General features: G+C 34.5%; 1 protein-coding gene across 2 annotated transcripts in view; it reads right to left on the bottom strand.

Annotated features, from left to right (window-relative positions):
• LOC123566039 (carbohydrate sulfotransferase 1-like) overlaps positions 1–19,009 on the bottom strand; it is a 46,114-nt gene that overhangs the window by 14,105 nt on the left and 13,000 nt on the right. The window contains exons 2-6 of one of the 2 annotated variants that reach the window (XM_045359862.2): positions 16,878–17,000; positions 14,718–14,750; positions 14,179–14,232; positions 13,466–13,522; positions 6,829–7,006 (exon numbers count right to left, since the gene is read on the bottom strand). In XM_045359862.2, coding sequence (XP_045215797.2) covers positions 6,829–7,006; positions 13,466–13,522; positions 14,179–14,232; positions 14,718–14,750; positions 16,878–16,953 — 398 coding nt within the window. In that variant the 5' untranslated portion in view covers positions 16,954–17,000. The remainder of the gene's footprint in view (positions 1–6,828; positions 7,007–13,465; positions 13,523–14,178; positions 14,233–14,717; positions 14,751–16,877; positions 17,001–19,009) is intronic. The other variant, XM_045359861.2, reaches the window with a different exon arrangement.

Here is a 19,009-nt window from a genome sequence, read left to right as displayed (position 1 = left end):
GGAGTAAGAAACTGATAGAGGATTTACACAGTCACGATACACATTGTCTTACAACGAATATAGACAGTTTGTAACATCTGCAGCATTACATGCATCGTCCATGCAGAAGAAGACATGTTCAGGTAAATATAATAATAAATCTCATGTCAAATAACAGTTACAGTTAAATCTCTATTTAAAGATCACCAATGGTTTCAGAAATGTTTGGTCTTTATCAACATGTTATAATGGTCTGACAAGAGTTAAAAATGGTGGTCTTTGCAGACATGTTTTGTAATGGTGGTCATTATTCACAGGTGATCAAACCGACCACTTATTATCTGCAGACTGCCTTTTATATAAAAGTGCTTTCCGTGAACGGCTGATAGCCATTTTAAAAAAAATACAATGTACTTAGTCTAATAATTATTTGGTGTAAACAATATTTATTAATCACAATTCATTTAAAATATGTACATTATATATAACAAAGGTATACAGGATTGAGTAGGAAACTCTGAGCTTATTTGAAATTCTCTCCTTATATAACATTATAATTATACAATACTTATTTAAATACAAATGAAATTTCACAGCAACAATAACAATAATCACTAAAAAAATCTTTAAGGTGTAATCATGTTTGGCTGGAGTGTAATCATGATCTTTTTTATAAAGGTGCAATTATCCCTGCTCATATGTCACGGGAAGAAAGACCTGATGATGACCTAATCGTAGTTGCAGCGGACAACTGGGACCACAACGAAGCAACGCTTAGTGGGAAACAGTCTACACATGCCATGACAAGTATCCTGGTAACTGGAAGCAACCGGTGTGCATCAGAGCGCATACCTAGAGTGTCAGAACGGTCAATCAATCTATCAAGTCTACCAGCTATAATAAAATAACAACAGAAAAATAATAATAGAGTAATATTTTAGTTTTACTATTATCGATATAATATAATAATAAGAAGAATAGTTATATTTTATAATAATGATGATGACTTATTATTATTACTATACAAGAATATTGATATAAAAAGTAATAATAAGTAGCAATGTTTTTAAAATGACATGACAGTAAAAGAACATGTTCATTTCATAATATAGGATGTTTGATATTCATGTAAGTAACTGCATAATTATATTGCAAGCTTCCTTGACATTAGCAGTGTGAGCGTATGAAATTGATACTATTTAGGTGATCAATAAACGATAAGATTAATTCAATAGCGACAGTAAATTCATTGTTATAACATATTTGTTAATAAAGCATTAATGTTGCAGGTGTTGGACTATCAAATACTCTGGTGTACAAGAAACCTACAAGCAGGCCAATTCCACCATTATCTCCAGTTGAGATCAGCGAACTCAAACCATCCGAGCCCGCCGAAACTCAGAAGATGCACACAAATGAGTTAATGTATAACATTAATCGATTAGTAACCACTGAATGTCCGCCGTGGACTGTTTTTCAAACACATGCATTTCCTGATTCAGTTCAAGAACCATCTGAAATTGTGTATAATCCAATCATCATGGCACCTCCAAATGATCAAAACACTGTTTACACAACACTTAAACGCACAAAAGAGCAAGTAAATGCATTGGGTCAATCTGTGTGTCCAGTAATATTTGATATGGGTTTGTTGACCAAAGCTCTGGAAATTGTGTGGTCTAGACCTGAGGAATTTGAAGGTGTTGTACCGATTGAGGGTGGAATGCATTTTCTGATGAGTCTTTTTGGTGGTATCGGATTAATCTATGGTGATGCAGGGCTGAAACACTTATTGGTTGAATCAGACGTTTTTGCTCGAAACACCGCTGATCATATACTGTCAGGCAAAGACTTTGATCGTGCACTTCGAGCATTGCTTATGGTTGACGAAGTGCTAAACAGGCGCCTGTTGATTTTTTCAGATGGGCAGTGAATTATGGCCACACTATCCCGCTGTCGCTTTTTGAGAAGTTTAAGCTTCTCAACATTAGATCAAATGGATCTGACACAGTGTTGGCTGAAATCGGCAACCAGATCGAGATGTCAATCAGCCCACTTTTGAAAATGTTTCGTGCTGAAGGTAGGCTCAATTCACCACTATTTCAGTTCTGGGATGATTACTTGACTCATGTTTCTTTGCCCCTCAAACTCTACCTTGCAGCTTCAAGGCATGCACTCTGGGATACCTATATATACAGTAAGACCATATTGTTGCCGTTTCTCTTTTGTTCGAACCGCACTGTGTATGCACGGTACATGCCTTACATGGTGATGAACATGAACCGTCTGCCAGATACTCTGTTAGATAGTTTTCAGAAAGGCAAGTTCGTAGCAAAACTCACAGATGGCACGTTTAATTGTGTTTGGATTTATTACGTATTGGAGGTCACTCAGAATAAAAGTATGAAATCATCAGGTGGAATAGTTGGAATAACACACAATGACAGTGCTTTGATGCGATGGTTCCTATCAAGACCATCAACAGCCAAGTATGCAATGGGGTTTTAATCAGGGCAGAAACCATCGCACCATGACCCTGGGAAACATCACACAGATACTCCTTAGCATAGGAAAGCATACAATGAGTCTGTTGATCAAATGCTTAAGCTCTTTGAAGAGGATACCTTCATTGATCCGTTTTGTCTGACTTCACCCCCATCTACCCTTACAAACATGGCCACCGGTGTGCCAGCCCCACCAGAGATTGTTGCAAGTCTATTGGGATGTCACATTACTGGTGAAACGATGTTGCACAATTTTGTACGTGACCGATTTCAGGTGAAAGGTGAACAGCCACCGAAGAAAAAATTCTTTGATCCAATGCCTCGAACAAAGGTAAAGACAATGGGAGCCACAAAGGCATCAGTAAAACTAAAAAACAAGACCCTTAACATCAATGGCGAAGAGATGTACCTCAGATTACTTGCCATCAAAGCATACAAGAAGGTTCCATTGGAACGTGTTGTTTCCTTCGAGAATGCCCCAGCTCCCTTAAGTTTGTTTGCAGATGATGGTACGATGTGTTCAACCAAAAAATCAGATTTCATGCAGAAGTTAGAGAATCTTGCCGGACCTGAAAATGTTATCAGGAATTGTTCTGACATATCACATATTGATTCTGTTGTGTTTGATGGTATGGCCATTATACAGATGTTGCAACCAAGGATGTCAAAAGCCACTTACCAGCAAATGGCTGAAGCATTTTGGGATCACATCCTAAGACTGAGTGCAGGTGTTTTAAATGTACATGTTGTTTTTGACAGGTATGATGAGAACAGCTTGAAGATGCAAACTCGAGAAAAACGTGGTGAGAATGTATTATCGATTGCCCCTGTCTCAATCCAGCCCAACATGGTCATTGGAGATAGGAAACATGTCCTGACTAGTAGCAGGTCCAAATCTGAACTAACGAAGCTATTTACAATGTATGTTGCTGCTAATTCTCATGTCCTTCTTCTTGATGGTGTAGAGGTCTTTGTCTCAGGTGTTCTCTATGACAAAGTACTTAGAATGACAAATGAGTATGTAGCGTATGACAAATCCCTTTTCTCCACACAGGAAGAGGCTGATACTAGGATGTTGCTGCATCTTGTACATGCCGCCTCTGAAGGTGCAAAGAATGCTGTCTTATTCAGTCCCGACACAGATGTCCTGGTACTACTTGTTCACCATTATAGTTGCCTTGGATTGTCAGAGTTGTACTTTAGAACAGGCACTAAGGGCATGCACTCTGATAATACAAGGTACATCAAAGTACATACAATACATTCAAAATTGCTACCAGCTAACAGATCTATCCTGCTGACTGTCTATTGCATGACAGGGTGCGACACATTTTCCGCCTTCTATGGCATTGGAAAGAAAAAGGCGTATAATATTCTCTGTCAACATGCTGCCAATCTTTCGGGGCTTGCCAGTCTTGGAGAAACAACCGAAATTAACCAAACACAAATATCGGCAGCTACCTATTTCGTCGGACTTCTTTATGGTCATGACAAATGTCTGTCTTTGAACTTACTTAGACGGTTTCTTGTTCAAGCTGGCAAGGTAAAGCCAAGAAAACTGCCTCCCACAAGTAACAGCTTCTTGTTACATTTGTTGAGATGCGTGTACCAACTCTACATTTGGAGAAATGCATTAACACCTCATGTTGATTTGCCTGATCCATTAGATTTTGGGTACACTAAGTCTGGATCTGGATTGTACACTCCCCAATTAATGTCACAACCAATGTCTCCCCCAGAGCTCCTCAATGACATGGTGTGCATCAGTGCAAGGATGATTGTGTTTGTTCCTCAAATGAACAACCTTGCACATCAGCATGTCAGTGTGAAGGGTCATTGGACAGTCAAAGTATATGCCAAAAGCTCTTTACAATGCTGGCAAACATTTGTAGTGATGATGAGGATGATATATAAATCACAGTTTCACTGAAGAGTTATTTTCTTTCTCAGTGTCATGCAACAGCTAAAGCATTTTAACCCCTACCATGCTGGACACGATTGATTTTGTCTTTGCGGCCAGTGTAGACTACATCCGTGCAGTCTGATCATGGTCTGCACTGTTCGCTATCCAGTCAGAAAATTTTCAGTAAACATCCCTTCAAATTATAAAAGATACTGTCCACATCTTAAGATGGACTAGTCCATTATAGTAATTTAGCATGGTAAGGGCTAATTAGGATTTTACAAGACGATAATGAGACATAGGTTATGAAAACTGTTAACACAAAGAAAAAATCTTTTCTTCGCCTCAATTTGTTTCTGTATGTTAGTTTGTTATCTGCTTTTATTGCCCATGTCCTGTTACTGGCTGGTAAAGTCCTCTTTTTTCTATCCTATCTTAATCATTAAAGATAAAGAGAAAAGGTACATGGAAGATTGTGTTTGTGGGGTGCCATATTAACTTACATTTGCTATAGGAGAGATCGTGTTTGTATAAAAATCCGTTGTATATTCTATTTTTAGAACTGATAAGACAAAGACCGGGTGGCCTGTCGCCGAGCGTCCATGTTTTTTTGTAAACATTGATGTTTTCCTAACGGCTTAAACTTTCTTAAATCATAAATGATATCAATAATTTTTTGATCAATTTTCCATTGATCAAAAAATTATATAAAACAAGCAATTTATTGATAACTTTTAATTTTTATTTCGAAATAAATTCGATTTAATATGAACGCTTAACTTACGGTGTTTTTTCTAAAAGTTTGGAGCATCGATACGCCGCTATTAAAATCATATGTCATTTAAAACGGTTATTAATTTTCAAAAGTTATTTGAATATAAAAATATGAAAATCGTAAGCATTTCAAAACTTTTTGAATTTTTAAAATCCATAAATGAACGAAAAAGTTATTAGAAATTAAAAATTCTGATCCCATACACAAACGATGTAAAAATATTTTGTTTTGCCCACCGTCAGATAAACAGGTGTTGATGCGTGACGTCAGGACGATTTCTCCTATAATGTAAAGTTAAAGCCCTACCTCCACGGCTATTGTGTTCATGCAACCCATTATTACAATAGGTAATAGTTAATCGCCACAAGTCACGCTTTTGCATACATAAACAGGGAGCCATTTTAAAAGCATTGTTTCATTCTTTGCTTTCTTACACTAAATGATGCATTATAGTATTAAGTTAACTGTTGCATTTATGCATAATGCATAGTGATTTGCGTCCCAGACTATTGAGTTGTATCCGACAGTTGGGGGCATATAGGAAATGTATATTTGGCTTAGGGTTGTCCTTTTAAGTTTTAATTTCAGAGCTCTAATGAAATCAAGAACTTAATAGGCAGATCACAATATAATATCATATATATGTTAATGAAATTTGCCATCCTCGCTAATTGTAAGGCCAAGATGTTTATGATGTTCGACAAAATTCAGCTGAGAGTTTTCAAAAAAGAGAAACGGACAATGGTCCTTACTCAAGGAAATAAAACATTAATTCAGTTTTATTCGGATTGAAGTTAACCAAACATTGGTCATAAATATATGCAATTATTACTTCAGTTTTATTCGGATTGAAGTTAATCAAACATTGGTAGTAAATATGTGTAATTTTACATGAAACCTGTTTCTAGTATGGTACTATTAATAGGGTGGGATAGTAGAGATCTTGAAATGCATTACTATAAATAACTCAGGTCAATAATTGTAGAAAAACAGGGTAATATGTGTGTCTTTTCCTTCGGGTTTAACGTCTATTTCAACAACTTTTCAGTCATATAAACGACGGTGTCTTCTTGTAGCAGTGAGCACAATGCCCAACAATGTAAAGCATTACACCGTATTATGTTCAATCAGTTCAAACCACAAACTGTGTTTCGGTCATATAAAATTTATGGATATGCCGCCGGAACAAACTTTGGCTTAATACAAAATTACATCTATCAAAATTGCATATATTCGTTAAAATGATTTTGGCACTAAATCGAGACCACGCATCGTTATGAAATCGTGAAATCCTGCAAGCCATGACTTTTTTTTTTTTTTCGTTTATGTTTTCTGTCTGTTTTGAATTGACAGACTTCATAGGCCAGTAGTTCACCTTTCAGTTGGATTTCAGATGAGATCGTATACAGAGATCTATATGGTCTTTTCACAAGCATAAATCATGATTTCAGTATATTGCATATTAAATGGTGCATGCACTGTGCTTCATATCGATAGCTTTTCCAGATTATGCATTATTCCTGATGAGAAGCGTGTAAACGCCTAGTATGCCATGCACGTGCAAAGAATCATATAATGAATGAATAACTAAATGGCTTCACTTATAACGAATAAGATACACTTAAAGTATTACTTATGTAGGATGTTATATATGCAGTATATCTAACCTGCAGTCTAGACGATCAGAGCGACAAACAGTGTCGTTTCCATGCCAGTAATTCCACATAAAGCTCTTCAGGAATGGCTCATATAGATAAAACGAGTCAGTTCTCCAACCTAGAATAGTACCCGTCAGCGTACTACCGCTTCTCATGTAACCGCTGATCAAAACGTCGTAGTGTTTAACTGAAATGTATAAATATTACTTAATTACAGCGTGCCCATACCACACTAATCTGATAGTCAGATCATAGTCTGAAATTAGTCTTGATATCAGCAGATAAATCAGACAAAGATCCGATGTCTGCTCGATAAATTTACCTGACCAATTTATGTTTGTGATATTATTAAGTGGATAATTGCTAATTGTTCAAAGGCTACCTGTCACTACTCATTTTTTTATGTTTGTGTTTTGTACTTGTTGATGCATTTATTAACCACCTATCTACAATTTATTTCTGTTACAGCGTTTTTTTTATTGTGGGCCCACTCTGGGTTGAATGGCTCTATGGCTGTGTTTGGGGTGTTTTATGTTTGCGAGAATTCTACCCATATATTTCATCTTTAACAAGAAATAAAACAATTTCCACAATCGACATCGGTTAAGATTGAAACAAAAGGCAAAACTATATTTTATCTCACGTTGAAATGATATTCGGTAAATTATGTCGAGATAATGGTTTGCCATTTGTTTCCTGAGGAATGTGTTATTAATGCGGACCAGAAGCCAGAAGCCGTGTGCTAATTCGACTTATCAATGGTGTGTTATTAGAAACACTGCTTGTTTGTGAGAAGATGCGGGATATACGCTGTTGATGAAATCCATATCAGGTTTCCAGCTTTGGTCATTACCAGACAAAATCATTATCTTTACTTCTATTCTACACTTCAATATTTGCTTAATCAATCGAACGGAATATGGTCATTAAATAGCACAGGCTAAATACTATCACTCTGACGGTTAGTACAAAAATCAAATCATTTTTCAAATTCAAAAAGCTACTTACAATTAATCCTTGTTTGGTTATGAAATCATGGTTCGGTTGTAATTGATTAACCACAACCATACAATACACAATGAACTGTACTTTGACTGAATCACCAATGATAAAAGGTTATATAAAGATATAAAAATTATGAGCTGGCTTTTATCAGAAACACACAAAAAAACGTAATGTTCCATCATTTCGAAATTTCTTCTTTTCCATGAAGTCTGAGATGTCTTTAAACTTCTGCTTTCATTCCTGTTACATCCATTTTCCTGCATGTAGATTAAATGAGCAAACAACAAACTGAAGAATAGTCTGTCTTCACGTGACGACTATTGACCAATAGAAATACAAGAAACTTGTAGAAGGCGATATAATTAACATAACATGGCATGGCCTGAGACAACAAGCCGAGTGCCTTTACGAAAGAGAAAGAGGAATTCAAAGCATTACAAGATGCTGCAAACAAATCGACAATTCTACTGATCGCGGATATTCCTAAGATTATAATGCATTGAGGGCTGACTGCGAAACTGTTCTTAGTCTTTCTTTTTTTTCTTAAAAAACCGCTTCTTTTGCATCAATAAATATGGTATGTATAGAAACATGTAAAGACACACATTCTGCATTGATATGATTTTCATTTCCTGTTTTATTGTGAAGTTTTAATATTTTTTTTTAAATGTTCCTATCTGAAGACATAAAAGTTATTGCGAAACTCGATCAAGTTCACTTAGAAAATGTTCCAAGTGAAATTTTATAAATTTGAAAGCAAATCCAGTTGTCCTAAGTGAAAATAATGATTTCAAAGTCCTAGAAGCTTTCATTTAGAAGGTGTGATATTTTGCAATAAAGTTCTTTTTACACTATTAAAATATGTTTTTACTATGACAGAATTTTATTCCCAATGGTATCAGTAGCTATGGTAATTCTCTGTGATTTACAACATTAAAAGAAATACACACAGAAACAAATTAAACAAGTTTGATTTTAAGATGGTACAGTTTCGGATTAAACTCAGGGCAAAACATATTTCAAGATTAAATGTGAAACTGTCTAAACTGTGATGTCATAATAGTTGATAATGACATCACAGATGGGGTCATTGAATTGTTTCCTTTGGTATATGTGCAACTGGCAGCCCTTATAAAAAAGTACTTTTCTCACTGCATTCATAAATAACGCATCATCAAGCTGTATATTATAATATTATTATGAATGAACTAGCACACAGAAAAGTTCGTTTTAAATATTCCAATTTAAATAACACCACAAAATCACAATGTCCGAACGTTTCACATGAAATATGGACAATTATACATAGGCTGAGCACAACCAAACTCAAGCACCAAGCATCAACATATTCCGACAATTCTACATACAGAATTTCATACAGTTTTTATGGTTGGCAGCCCTTATAACAAGTATTCATGAATCACACAATTTCAAGCCGTATCTAAAGAAATGAACGAACTAGCACGCAGAAAAGTGCTACTGTTTTAAATTTGTTTATATATGTGCAGGTAGGTCGCCCTTATAAAATTTACCTGCAGTCTATGTCATATTAACCAAGTCAAAAGCCACTGGTCATTCAACACGACAAAGGTCACCCAGCATGACATTGTTGCAGGCTCAGTTTGATTGAACGTATTCATAAACAGTAGAGAAAATGCAAGATACTGTTCACATCCTTGTGCCCCAACTTGACATATCAATATTTATACATGTGGAGGAGCTTTAAGGACCTACATCTTGGCAATGGGCCAAGAGATTCCCATATTCATCAGCACATTTCGGGGGTTAATAACTTTCACAGTATGGTTCGAACAAACATGAGTCATTGTTTATCTCTTGTCTGAATCTGCAAATCCAGAATTGCCAAAAGTATGCATTTTGTCTAAAAGTTCCAGGACCAGGTCCTTGATATTTGGTATTTAGCATTGACTGGTGGATGACGATGATTGTTTAAATTTCAAATCATGCACCTGGAGTGAAAATAGGCCTCGCCCTGTTGCATGAGTTATATAGAAAGAAATACTTAAAAAAAGATTATATTTCCTAGACTGTTCAATTATAATTACCTGATGACCCCAAGTGGTTAGGGATCATCTGACTGTGACCTTAACCTACTGATCTACATTCTTGTTTTTAAGATATAGCCTTGATGAAATTTGGATGCCATATATAGTTTTGTACACCAATCTTAAAACTGACTTCCAATGACCATGAATGTGACCTACTGACCTACTTTCCTAATATTTTAGCATCAGTATCCCATTTGAAACATTTGGTGAGCGATCCAGGGTCATTATGGCTCTCTTATTAAGGTGGTACGGTGGTAAATCTCTTGTGCACGTAACATGTCGATGTTTTTTAATAAACTAAGAAAAATGAAATGAATATACTAATAAGCTACATTTGGATTATTGAACGTTATGTTTCTAAGGACATTGTCATTTCCCTGTTGTTTTGTTATGTTGGGCAGTTGACGCATCTCTGATTGCTTGTTCATCTGATGCAGGACGGGGTTGTTGGCGCCTGCTTTAAAAGAGTTGTTTTCGATTAAGATATGGTTCAATTTTCAAAATGTTTTGTCACATGAGATGGTGCCCGGTTGTCTTTCCTTAATTTTGTAGGGATATTCTAAAGGTAAGTACACTACTTTATCACGAAGTGAAGAAGAATTTTGTATGGATGATTTAAGTTGCGTATATCACATAGTTACGAATTGGAGAATAATTATGTTGTTGTATTTAAGTTGGATGTGCATCGATATAGACTTCAAATCTGGAGCATTCTCTCGTCCCCTAGATGGTTACATGTAGCTTGCGTACAACAGACAAAATGTTATAGTAGAGTTTTCCATCGAATGTTGCAATTGTTTCTCATTCATATGAAACAGTTTGAGCATTGGACAATAGTACGTCGTATTCAGGACATGTGTCAAGCTTATTTGATTACACGCACAAGTAGTAACTATTCACTAATTGTTTTAGTTTTATCAGAGGAACACGGACTGAGTCAAATACATAACCGCACTGTTTCTTAGTAATAAACTGTTTCATTTTGATGATCACATGTGTATTATGGATAGATTGTCTGTTGCTCAGAGGATATTGTTATGATTACGTAGATATAATCATAATAGATGTTTGTTGACTTAGAGGTTATTTTTGGATGACCAACAGCTGCCTATTTGATCTGAAGCAAATGCAAGAGACTACTGATGTCTATAGGGTATTGTTGGGTACAGACGGCAGATTGGATAAATGGGTAATTGCATAGTTAAACTAGTACTTCCTTTCATTAAAGACCTAGCTAGGTTCTTGCACAAAATGAATAAGATTTGAAGCAAATTGTATACACATTTATTTAAGAAACTTGTGTATGGACGACAATAACTTCGACGAATACATATAAGCATTTTTCGCTGGATGGTTTTCTTCGGCTGATGGCACAGATAGGCAAGGAGCGTTGCACGCGCGTAAATGCTACTTGCCTTTAATTCTTTGCCAGGAAATATATTTTGGTTATATGTCCGAGGAATCCTTCAGGCCACTGATAAGCATGTTGTCAGGTTGTGTTGATACTTCATGCATGAGAGTGTTTGTTGTTTTATATTTAAATAATTAAAATTAATTATCCAATTTCTCTTTGGACGATTGGACACGGTGATTGCATTAAATTTGGAAAATATTAATAGCACTTTTCTGCATGCTTGGTTCATTCATTTTCATTATATACAACTTGAAGTTACGTGAATTATGGATACAGTGGCAAAGTTCACGTTTTATAAGTGCCCGCAAACCTAAAACTTATAAACCTTAATGCGTGACACCTAAAAGTACTTAAACTAGGCAGTTTCCGTACTGAATCAAATTTCTGATATTTTAGAAATTAATGACAACAATATTAATTGTTCTATCATGCTTTTTAAAATAATGATATTAGTCTTGACCAACTTATCAGTTCTGAGAAAATGTGACAGCTGTATTAATTTCGCAAAATCAATCAAAGATAGTACTCTTTGAGCCTAAACTGTGGTTGATCTTTTTCATCATGCTTGAAGTAATGTTATGTTTCTGACATTATTAGTATTATTAACAAATGCCCAAAATAATAGATATAATTGAAACAACACTTCTAGCCCTAATTTCTTGAAGGCACTTATTAAATCTTTACCAAACTAAGTTTGTTATTTCAAAAGCATTTTTTTTTTCGAATATGAAGAAATTACAAACTTGTTTATTTTTATTATATGGTTGCTAGTTCCTTTGTATTTTTATAATTCAAAGGTAAATGTATATATAAGATCAATGCAAAGTAACTAAACTTGAGTACAGTTTACTGATTTTGGGCAAGTATTTCAAGTATTTCTTGCTATTAAAGCATTTGTTCTTGCAAAATATGACAACTTTCACATCCAAAAGATAATAGGTAGCGGTAGATTTATCGGAAGCACAGAGCACCAAATACCGGTCTATTAAGTTACTGAGTAAATACTTAAGTACTAATTAGAAATCAGAACGAGGTTGCATCTTGTGCCTAAAAATAATGTTCGTATTGTTTATTTTAGTGTTACTGCAAAGTGATCTCACGTGTTAATGTCTATAAGTTCTTAGTCAGTTGAGTTGAAATATAAATGGAATGCATAAATTGTATCCAGAAAAAAGACTTTAGCGGTAATACCGTCATCAAAATTAATATGCTTGATAGTTTCAAAATAAGTCTGAGATTAATGATTAAACATATCTGGTAACTTTATTAAAATCAGCACTATTTAAAAAGTAATACGGAAAAGGTAATTTATTTTTGATCTATAAAATAACATTTTCAATGCAGTTCCTAATTACTAAAAATTGTGTTTTGGAAAAAAGCGACGTTGAAAAACTGTCTTATTAGTTGATGTCTCACGGTTTCTATATGTTTTGACAAAAATACTTAACCCGCCCAGACGCATTGTTATTATTTTACTAGAACTGTCTTAAGGTGTTAGGACACTAAGAGTAATGTTTACAAAATGGCCTTTGCCTGGTATATTCTGAAAGGTAACCATGTTTTGCACTATTTTGCAATTTTTAAACAATTTTTACTGTGCCGTCTTTTATAAATTTTATATAACTTATGGTATCTCCTCAAGCTCAAGTAGAGACAAATTTCAAACTGATAGCCAATATCAAAACGTTTGCAGAGAACTCATTTTACCATTAGTTTTAATAAAAGAAACATCACAGTACAGTTTCTTTTTTGTTTAATTTCATTCAGGCAGCTAAAACACCACTTAAAAAGCATACTGAATAAAAATATGAGTTGTTTTACAATAATGTTAAAAATCACATAGGACAGTTTAGCAATTAAAATTTAATGCAGTTTTATCCATATTTTGAGAGCAAAACTGTTCTGTGTGACATATCATGAAACATTTTACATTTCATCACATGACCTGAGGCCGCGGTCGAGTGCTTACACGAAAGACCAATGTTTCATCTAGCATTGTATTAGAACGTCATTCATAAATAAATATATATGCTACTTATCACTTTTAACTATATCTGTATCACGTTAAATACCACTTTTACCATTTTTAAATTTTGTAACCCCGAAAAAGCATACTCCGAGGGTTTAAAATTTGTTTAGGTTAAGTTGGAGTACTTACTTCTAACATTTGGTTTGATTGTTATTGGTACACCCGTACTATGTTCCTGGTCCTTATCTGAAACAACACAATACCAAAATTAGCTTCTTCTTTTTTTTGTACTATTTCATTTGTCGTTTAATAATCTAGCTGATACAGAGTAACAGGTATTGGCAGCTTCGAGTCTGGTTGCTTATTTCCAGTTGTAAGCTGTGTGAGGAGATTGCATATACCACACAAAAATATTCTTGATTGTCGACTGCCATAACAGAAAAAAAGTATAATTGTTCATTGTAATTTTCATCTAAATAATTGTCAACTGCCATAACAGAAAAAAGTATAATTGTTCATTGTAATTTTCATCTAAATAATTGCCATTACCATAATTAAAGAAAACTACTGCCTGTGCCAAAGCATGTCCGTTTGCCTTTCTGCCTTGCATTTCCTACTGATAACTGAATAATGCTTAAGCCAATATGCCTCAGATGTCATATGGTGATAGCTTGTGGTCATTATTTAATTCAGCTTGTTATTGGTAATATTTGGTCTAAGGTCAAAAATCATAGTGGTCACGGAATGACATCATGATGGGGCATGTCGGTTTTTCAAACATATTTTTTTTTGCTATCTGAATACTTAGAATCTATATATAACAATGGGCTTTAATGGTCTTGGTCCCGGACATAAAACTATTAAGCTTCTTACGCATGATGTTTATTTACCAAGTTTATTACCGATTAGTATCTTTACTATCCTTGCATTCCTACTAGCTGTTGTCAACGTCTGTACTGAAATGATACACATACAATTCTAGTGAAACAATACATTATATTAATAGGGAATCTGGCATAATTCTTTACCCCCGAGGTCTCCATGCAATATTACTAGCCAAGTGAATATTTTTGGGGGAAAACAAGCATACAAAATGTGAGTCAGTCATTCTCTGCACATGTAATTCAGAATATAACCACTGACATAAGTTTACAAGTAAAAAAGGTGAAAGAAAACTTGTAAAATGCAATTAGTATTGTTCGTAGAGAAATCAGAAGACTAGCTAAACTAGTTTTCAACCTTCGAGATTGATTTGCTTTAATCGACAAAGATTTTTTATGCAGACTGACCTAGTAAACATTAATACTAATGGTTTAAAAATGCATGATTGAATAATAAATTCTGTATAAAGTAACAAACAGAGAATATTGTAAGTAAATAAAAGTTCGCACTTATACATGAGCTTTATAAGAAAACGTATTTCGTATTGAATTATACTCACTTGATACATATTGTAGGTGCAAAGATATGATTGCTGAAAAATAAAGGGTTTTATTTTGTATGAATTAGTGCATGATAAACAAATCTTTAATCTTTTCTCTAAATATTTATGTATAAATCTTTATATAATCAAAAGCGCATTCAAAATTCGATAGCTAAAAGAACACTTCCTGTTTTATCAATCCCTGTAAAGTACACAGAAATATCAGTGTAACAATGTTTACTGAAATCCGTCAAATTGAAAAACGATAAATGCGGAACTTTTCATATTTCCTTTCACTTTTTAAATGAAATCATTTAAAGTAAAGGCAAAAGTGATAATAAGAGTTGTAAATCCAACCATTTATCACATATTTTCATGGTCTTTTTATTACTATTTATTGATCTAATTTGATAAAACAAATAAAAATCACAGTTTTATCATAGATGTTGTCTTAAATAGTCTCTTTTGAACTTCAAACTTGGCTCAAATCTAACCTCAAACGAAAGGCAGGTCGCCCGTTTGTCTTTGATATCCGCATTCGCCATGTTTTCATGGCTTTTTATAACTATAGTTTGATCTAATTTGATAAAACAAATAAGAAAGTACAGTTTCATCATAGATGTTATCGTTTGAATTTAAACTATGTTTTATAACTATCTATTAGATTCATGGGAAATAATACATAACTGATCATCACATGTGAAGAATATGTTGCAAGAGAGCGCGTTCAATGATGTTTACGCTTTTGTATATCCGTTGTAAATGTAGAATGTTTAATTATAGACATAAGATTTGCACATATTTTTATAGGGCAGTGAAGAGAAGAAGTTAATTCCACAGCACGTTACCGTTACAAGAGGAAATACAACAAACGTTTAGGATGCTTAAATTCTTATAAACGCTTGAAATAATAATTTCAGAAATCAATATAAACAAGCTTAGATTTTAAACTCACTCATTAGCCAAAGAGAAAAGTGAGCTATGTAATACGAACGGTATAGAAGATGAATACCACTGTGTGTGTACGTGTGATTTATGTAAAAAGAATCGTACATCTACTATAGAAGTGTAATGCGGACTTTTGATGTTAACCTAACTATATATAATTTTCTTTTATAGATTATACGCAATAAAAAGCTTACGTCAAAATAATATTTTGCTCTTTAAAGATATATGCACGAAAATAAATAGCATTATTTTTTTAATTTATTTTTGTTTTTCATACTATAGTGATGTTTCTCCAACATTATTTATTCAATCTTGCAAAAATGAGGCGAGAAACGTGGCGTTAAATGTGATCCAGTCCAAAATTATATTTGCAACGTAAGTATATGAATGTGTGTAAAAAGGGATGTGTAAATCATAATCGATGCTTGATTCGCTTTTTTTTCCCTATATTAATCATTAGATTTTTTCATCACAAGCGGTTAAGCGTAAACGAGGTCTTTTTAGATATGAATTCGCAGATTTGAATTTCTGAAGACAAAATGAATTTGAGCTATATTTGTCGTTAGTATTCAATTATGTGCATTGTCACAAACTTTTGAACAAAGAATTTTCAAAACGATTTCCTCTCGAAAATTAATGAAATATGACTTACTCTAATTCGACAAGACATAATGAGTGAATGTAAAAATAAAATGATTAACATGTACGACTTAAGTAACATGTGTGTCTTGCTGACTGCAACCTTCGATTGTTTACAAATACAATTCAGGAATCATTTTCAAATGTCGAGCAAAATGTCGGCCAAAGTGACAAATTTAAAAATATTGTCCACTGGAATGGGTGAAAACTTACGTTGAACTTTCCATTACATTATCGTTAGATCTTTATTTTGGGCTGCTCGTAAGGCGGAATTCAGAGCGGAGGCAGTTGTCTAGTGGTATTACTGTCTGATTAGAAAACCAGCATTTGAGACCTCACTCCTCTTATCTAAAACATCTAGCATATTGTCAACAGTCCCTTTTAATGTTGCTTTACACCTCGCACTCTAAAGAATCAGGGAAGCTTCTAGAATAAAACGTGCTCTGTATCTTGCACTATTTTTCTACTTACATTACCAACTTTCTGCTGAAGCAGTCGCCCTAGTCAGTTGCCGTATGCTACTGTAAAGATACTGATATATATATTTGAACAAACGAAGACGGAATTAAAGTGTATGCTTTAAATTATTACCTGTACTGACAACAGCTATCAGGAGCGTACACTTGCTTTTGTTAAATATGCTTTTTAAGTGTCGACATCCATACATCTTATTCGTGCGAATTTATGTAGGGGCACTTGAAAGCCTTGTTTAATCTACAATTAACAAAATACTTCAATAACATATTGCGAAAAGGATCAATCGACTTTTAGTACGCGTCAAAAAGAAATCTTATATATAACTCAGACTAAGAGTCCTTCATTTTATATAACTTTATGGAAAAAGAATTGTAGGGATTTATCTTTCAAAGAAAGTGATAATATTCAATTATTTACAATAATAACCCTTGCAAAGATCTGTAACACTTTATTACGAGATACAACAGAGATACAAGACTATTCTAAATAATGGCAGAAAGTATGCATGGAAGGACAGTGATAAAAAGATCACGCAGTGACTTTAGCAGTGTAAGCGAACCGCATACAAGCGCAGATTTAACACCTAGAAAAAAAACCCTTAAAAGAAACAATTCAAAACCGCAAAAGATGCAACGCAAGATATTAGATCACAGCAACACCAAATAATTTCAAAGCTAGAAAATGTACTAACAACGGATGATGTCATCCTGAGAAAGACATAAATGGAAGAATAACTTCAAAAATCTTTAACAGTCCTCGTCCTACTCCATCTGTCTGCAGCTTTCGACACCCACGGGCTTAGTATACATGATATAGTTCTTTGGACCAAGCACTGATCCCTTTGGCACACTGTAATTCATTAACAAATGCAGATCTCATTGACTTCTGCATCATTTCTAGGCCGATGTCTCTCAATTAGACCTATCCTTGAAGCCGATAGAGGCTGTGGCCAAAAGTTAGGCTTTGCGCTGCATTGAGAGCTGTCTGACTTAAATTGTCTCGTGGATGCATTGCAACATGCTGTAGCTCAATTCTGATGAAACGAAAGTAATGATATTCAGATCAAAGCTTAACTCTAAGCACATTGATGACGTCTCTGTGAAAGTCGGTTCCTTGTGATAAAATCCACAAAATATGTTCGGAATCTTGGTGCAGCATTTGACAAGAGTATGAAATGGAGTATAAGGTCAACTCCATGTGCCGGACTCGATACGCACAACTTCGCAGAATAGGTCACATCAGACGGTATCTTACCAGTGATGCTACAAAGACCTTATCAACAGCTTGGTTACTTAACGGTTAGACTACTGTATTGCCTTGTTAAGTGGTATTTCAAACAGCACACGTAACAAGTTGCAACATTTCTAGAACACGGCAGCTCGAGCCATCACTAAGACGCCCCGTTGAAATCACATAACACTGGTTCTGAAGGAGCTTCATTGGTTGCCAGTAAAAGACAGGGTGCAGTACAAGGTTCTGACCCGCACCCCGCTTTAGACAATCAGTCCCCTGCCTATGTTAGGGTTATGATATAAAGCGGTCAAAAGCCTTAAATCACTAGACACGCTGTCACTGGTTATGCCAAAAACTAAAACCATGATGTATGGCAATCGAAGCTTTTCGTTCACTGCTTCAAAGCTTTGAAACTCCCTTCCCGTCAAGATAAGGGGAGTTAACACGCTAGCTGCTTTCAAAAGCCTGCTAAAACCCTTTTTTGTATAATATTTCGTTAACTGACCGATACATTGATGTTTTTTCTTCTTCATAAAACAGCGTGGAACAGTTTCTAATCCTTATCTTATCCTATGGTCACTTAAATACTTTTAAATATGTTTGCATGTTAGTCTTGTTTTATCTAAATGTTTTACTTTCATGAGTTTTGTTAACGTGGAATGCCTTATTCTTGCATGCGTATTTGTTTGTATTGCTTGCAATTTATTCTGTATAGCACTTTTCAATGTGTACATGTTCATGAAAATACTTCTATATAAATATGGTATAATAATAATTATTATTATTATAACAAACAACACAGTATTCATAACATCCGTATCCACAGCACTATTTGATTGAATAGGCGATATTGTTATTGACTAAATGGTGGTATATTTGTATTTCTTTACTCCCTTTCTATAAGGTTCACTTTACAATGTTGTGTGTACACTTTGAGAAAACTGAACGCATGGTTTGGTTATTCCAGGTACTACCAACAGACAAGATCATCAAAATCATCAAGGAAAAGCTAT

Source organism: Mercenaria mercenaria, chromosome 8 (assembly GCF_021730395.1).
Source record: "Mercenaria mercenaria strain notata chromosome 8, MADL_Memer_1, whole genome shotgun sequence".
Taxonomy (NCBI): Eukaryota; Metazoa; Mollusca; class Bivalvia; order Venerida; family Veneridae; genus Mercenaria; species Mercenaria mercenaria.
Note: the sequence above shows the minus strand (reverse complement) of the source record. Positions and strands in the feature narration are given on the sequence as shown.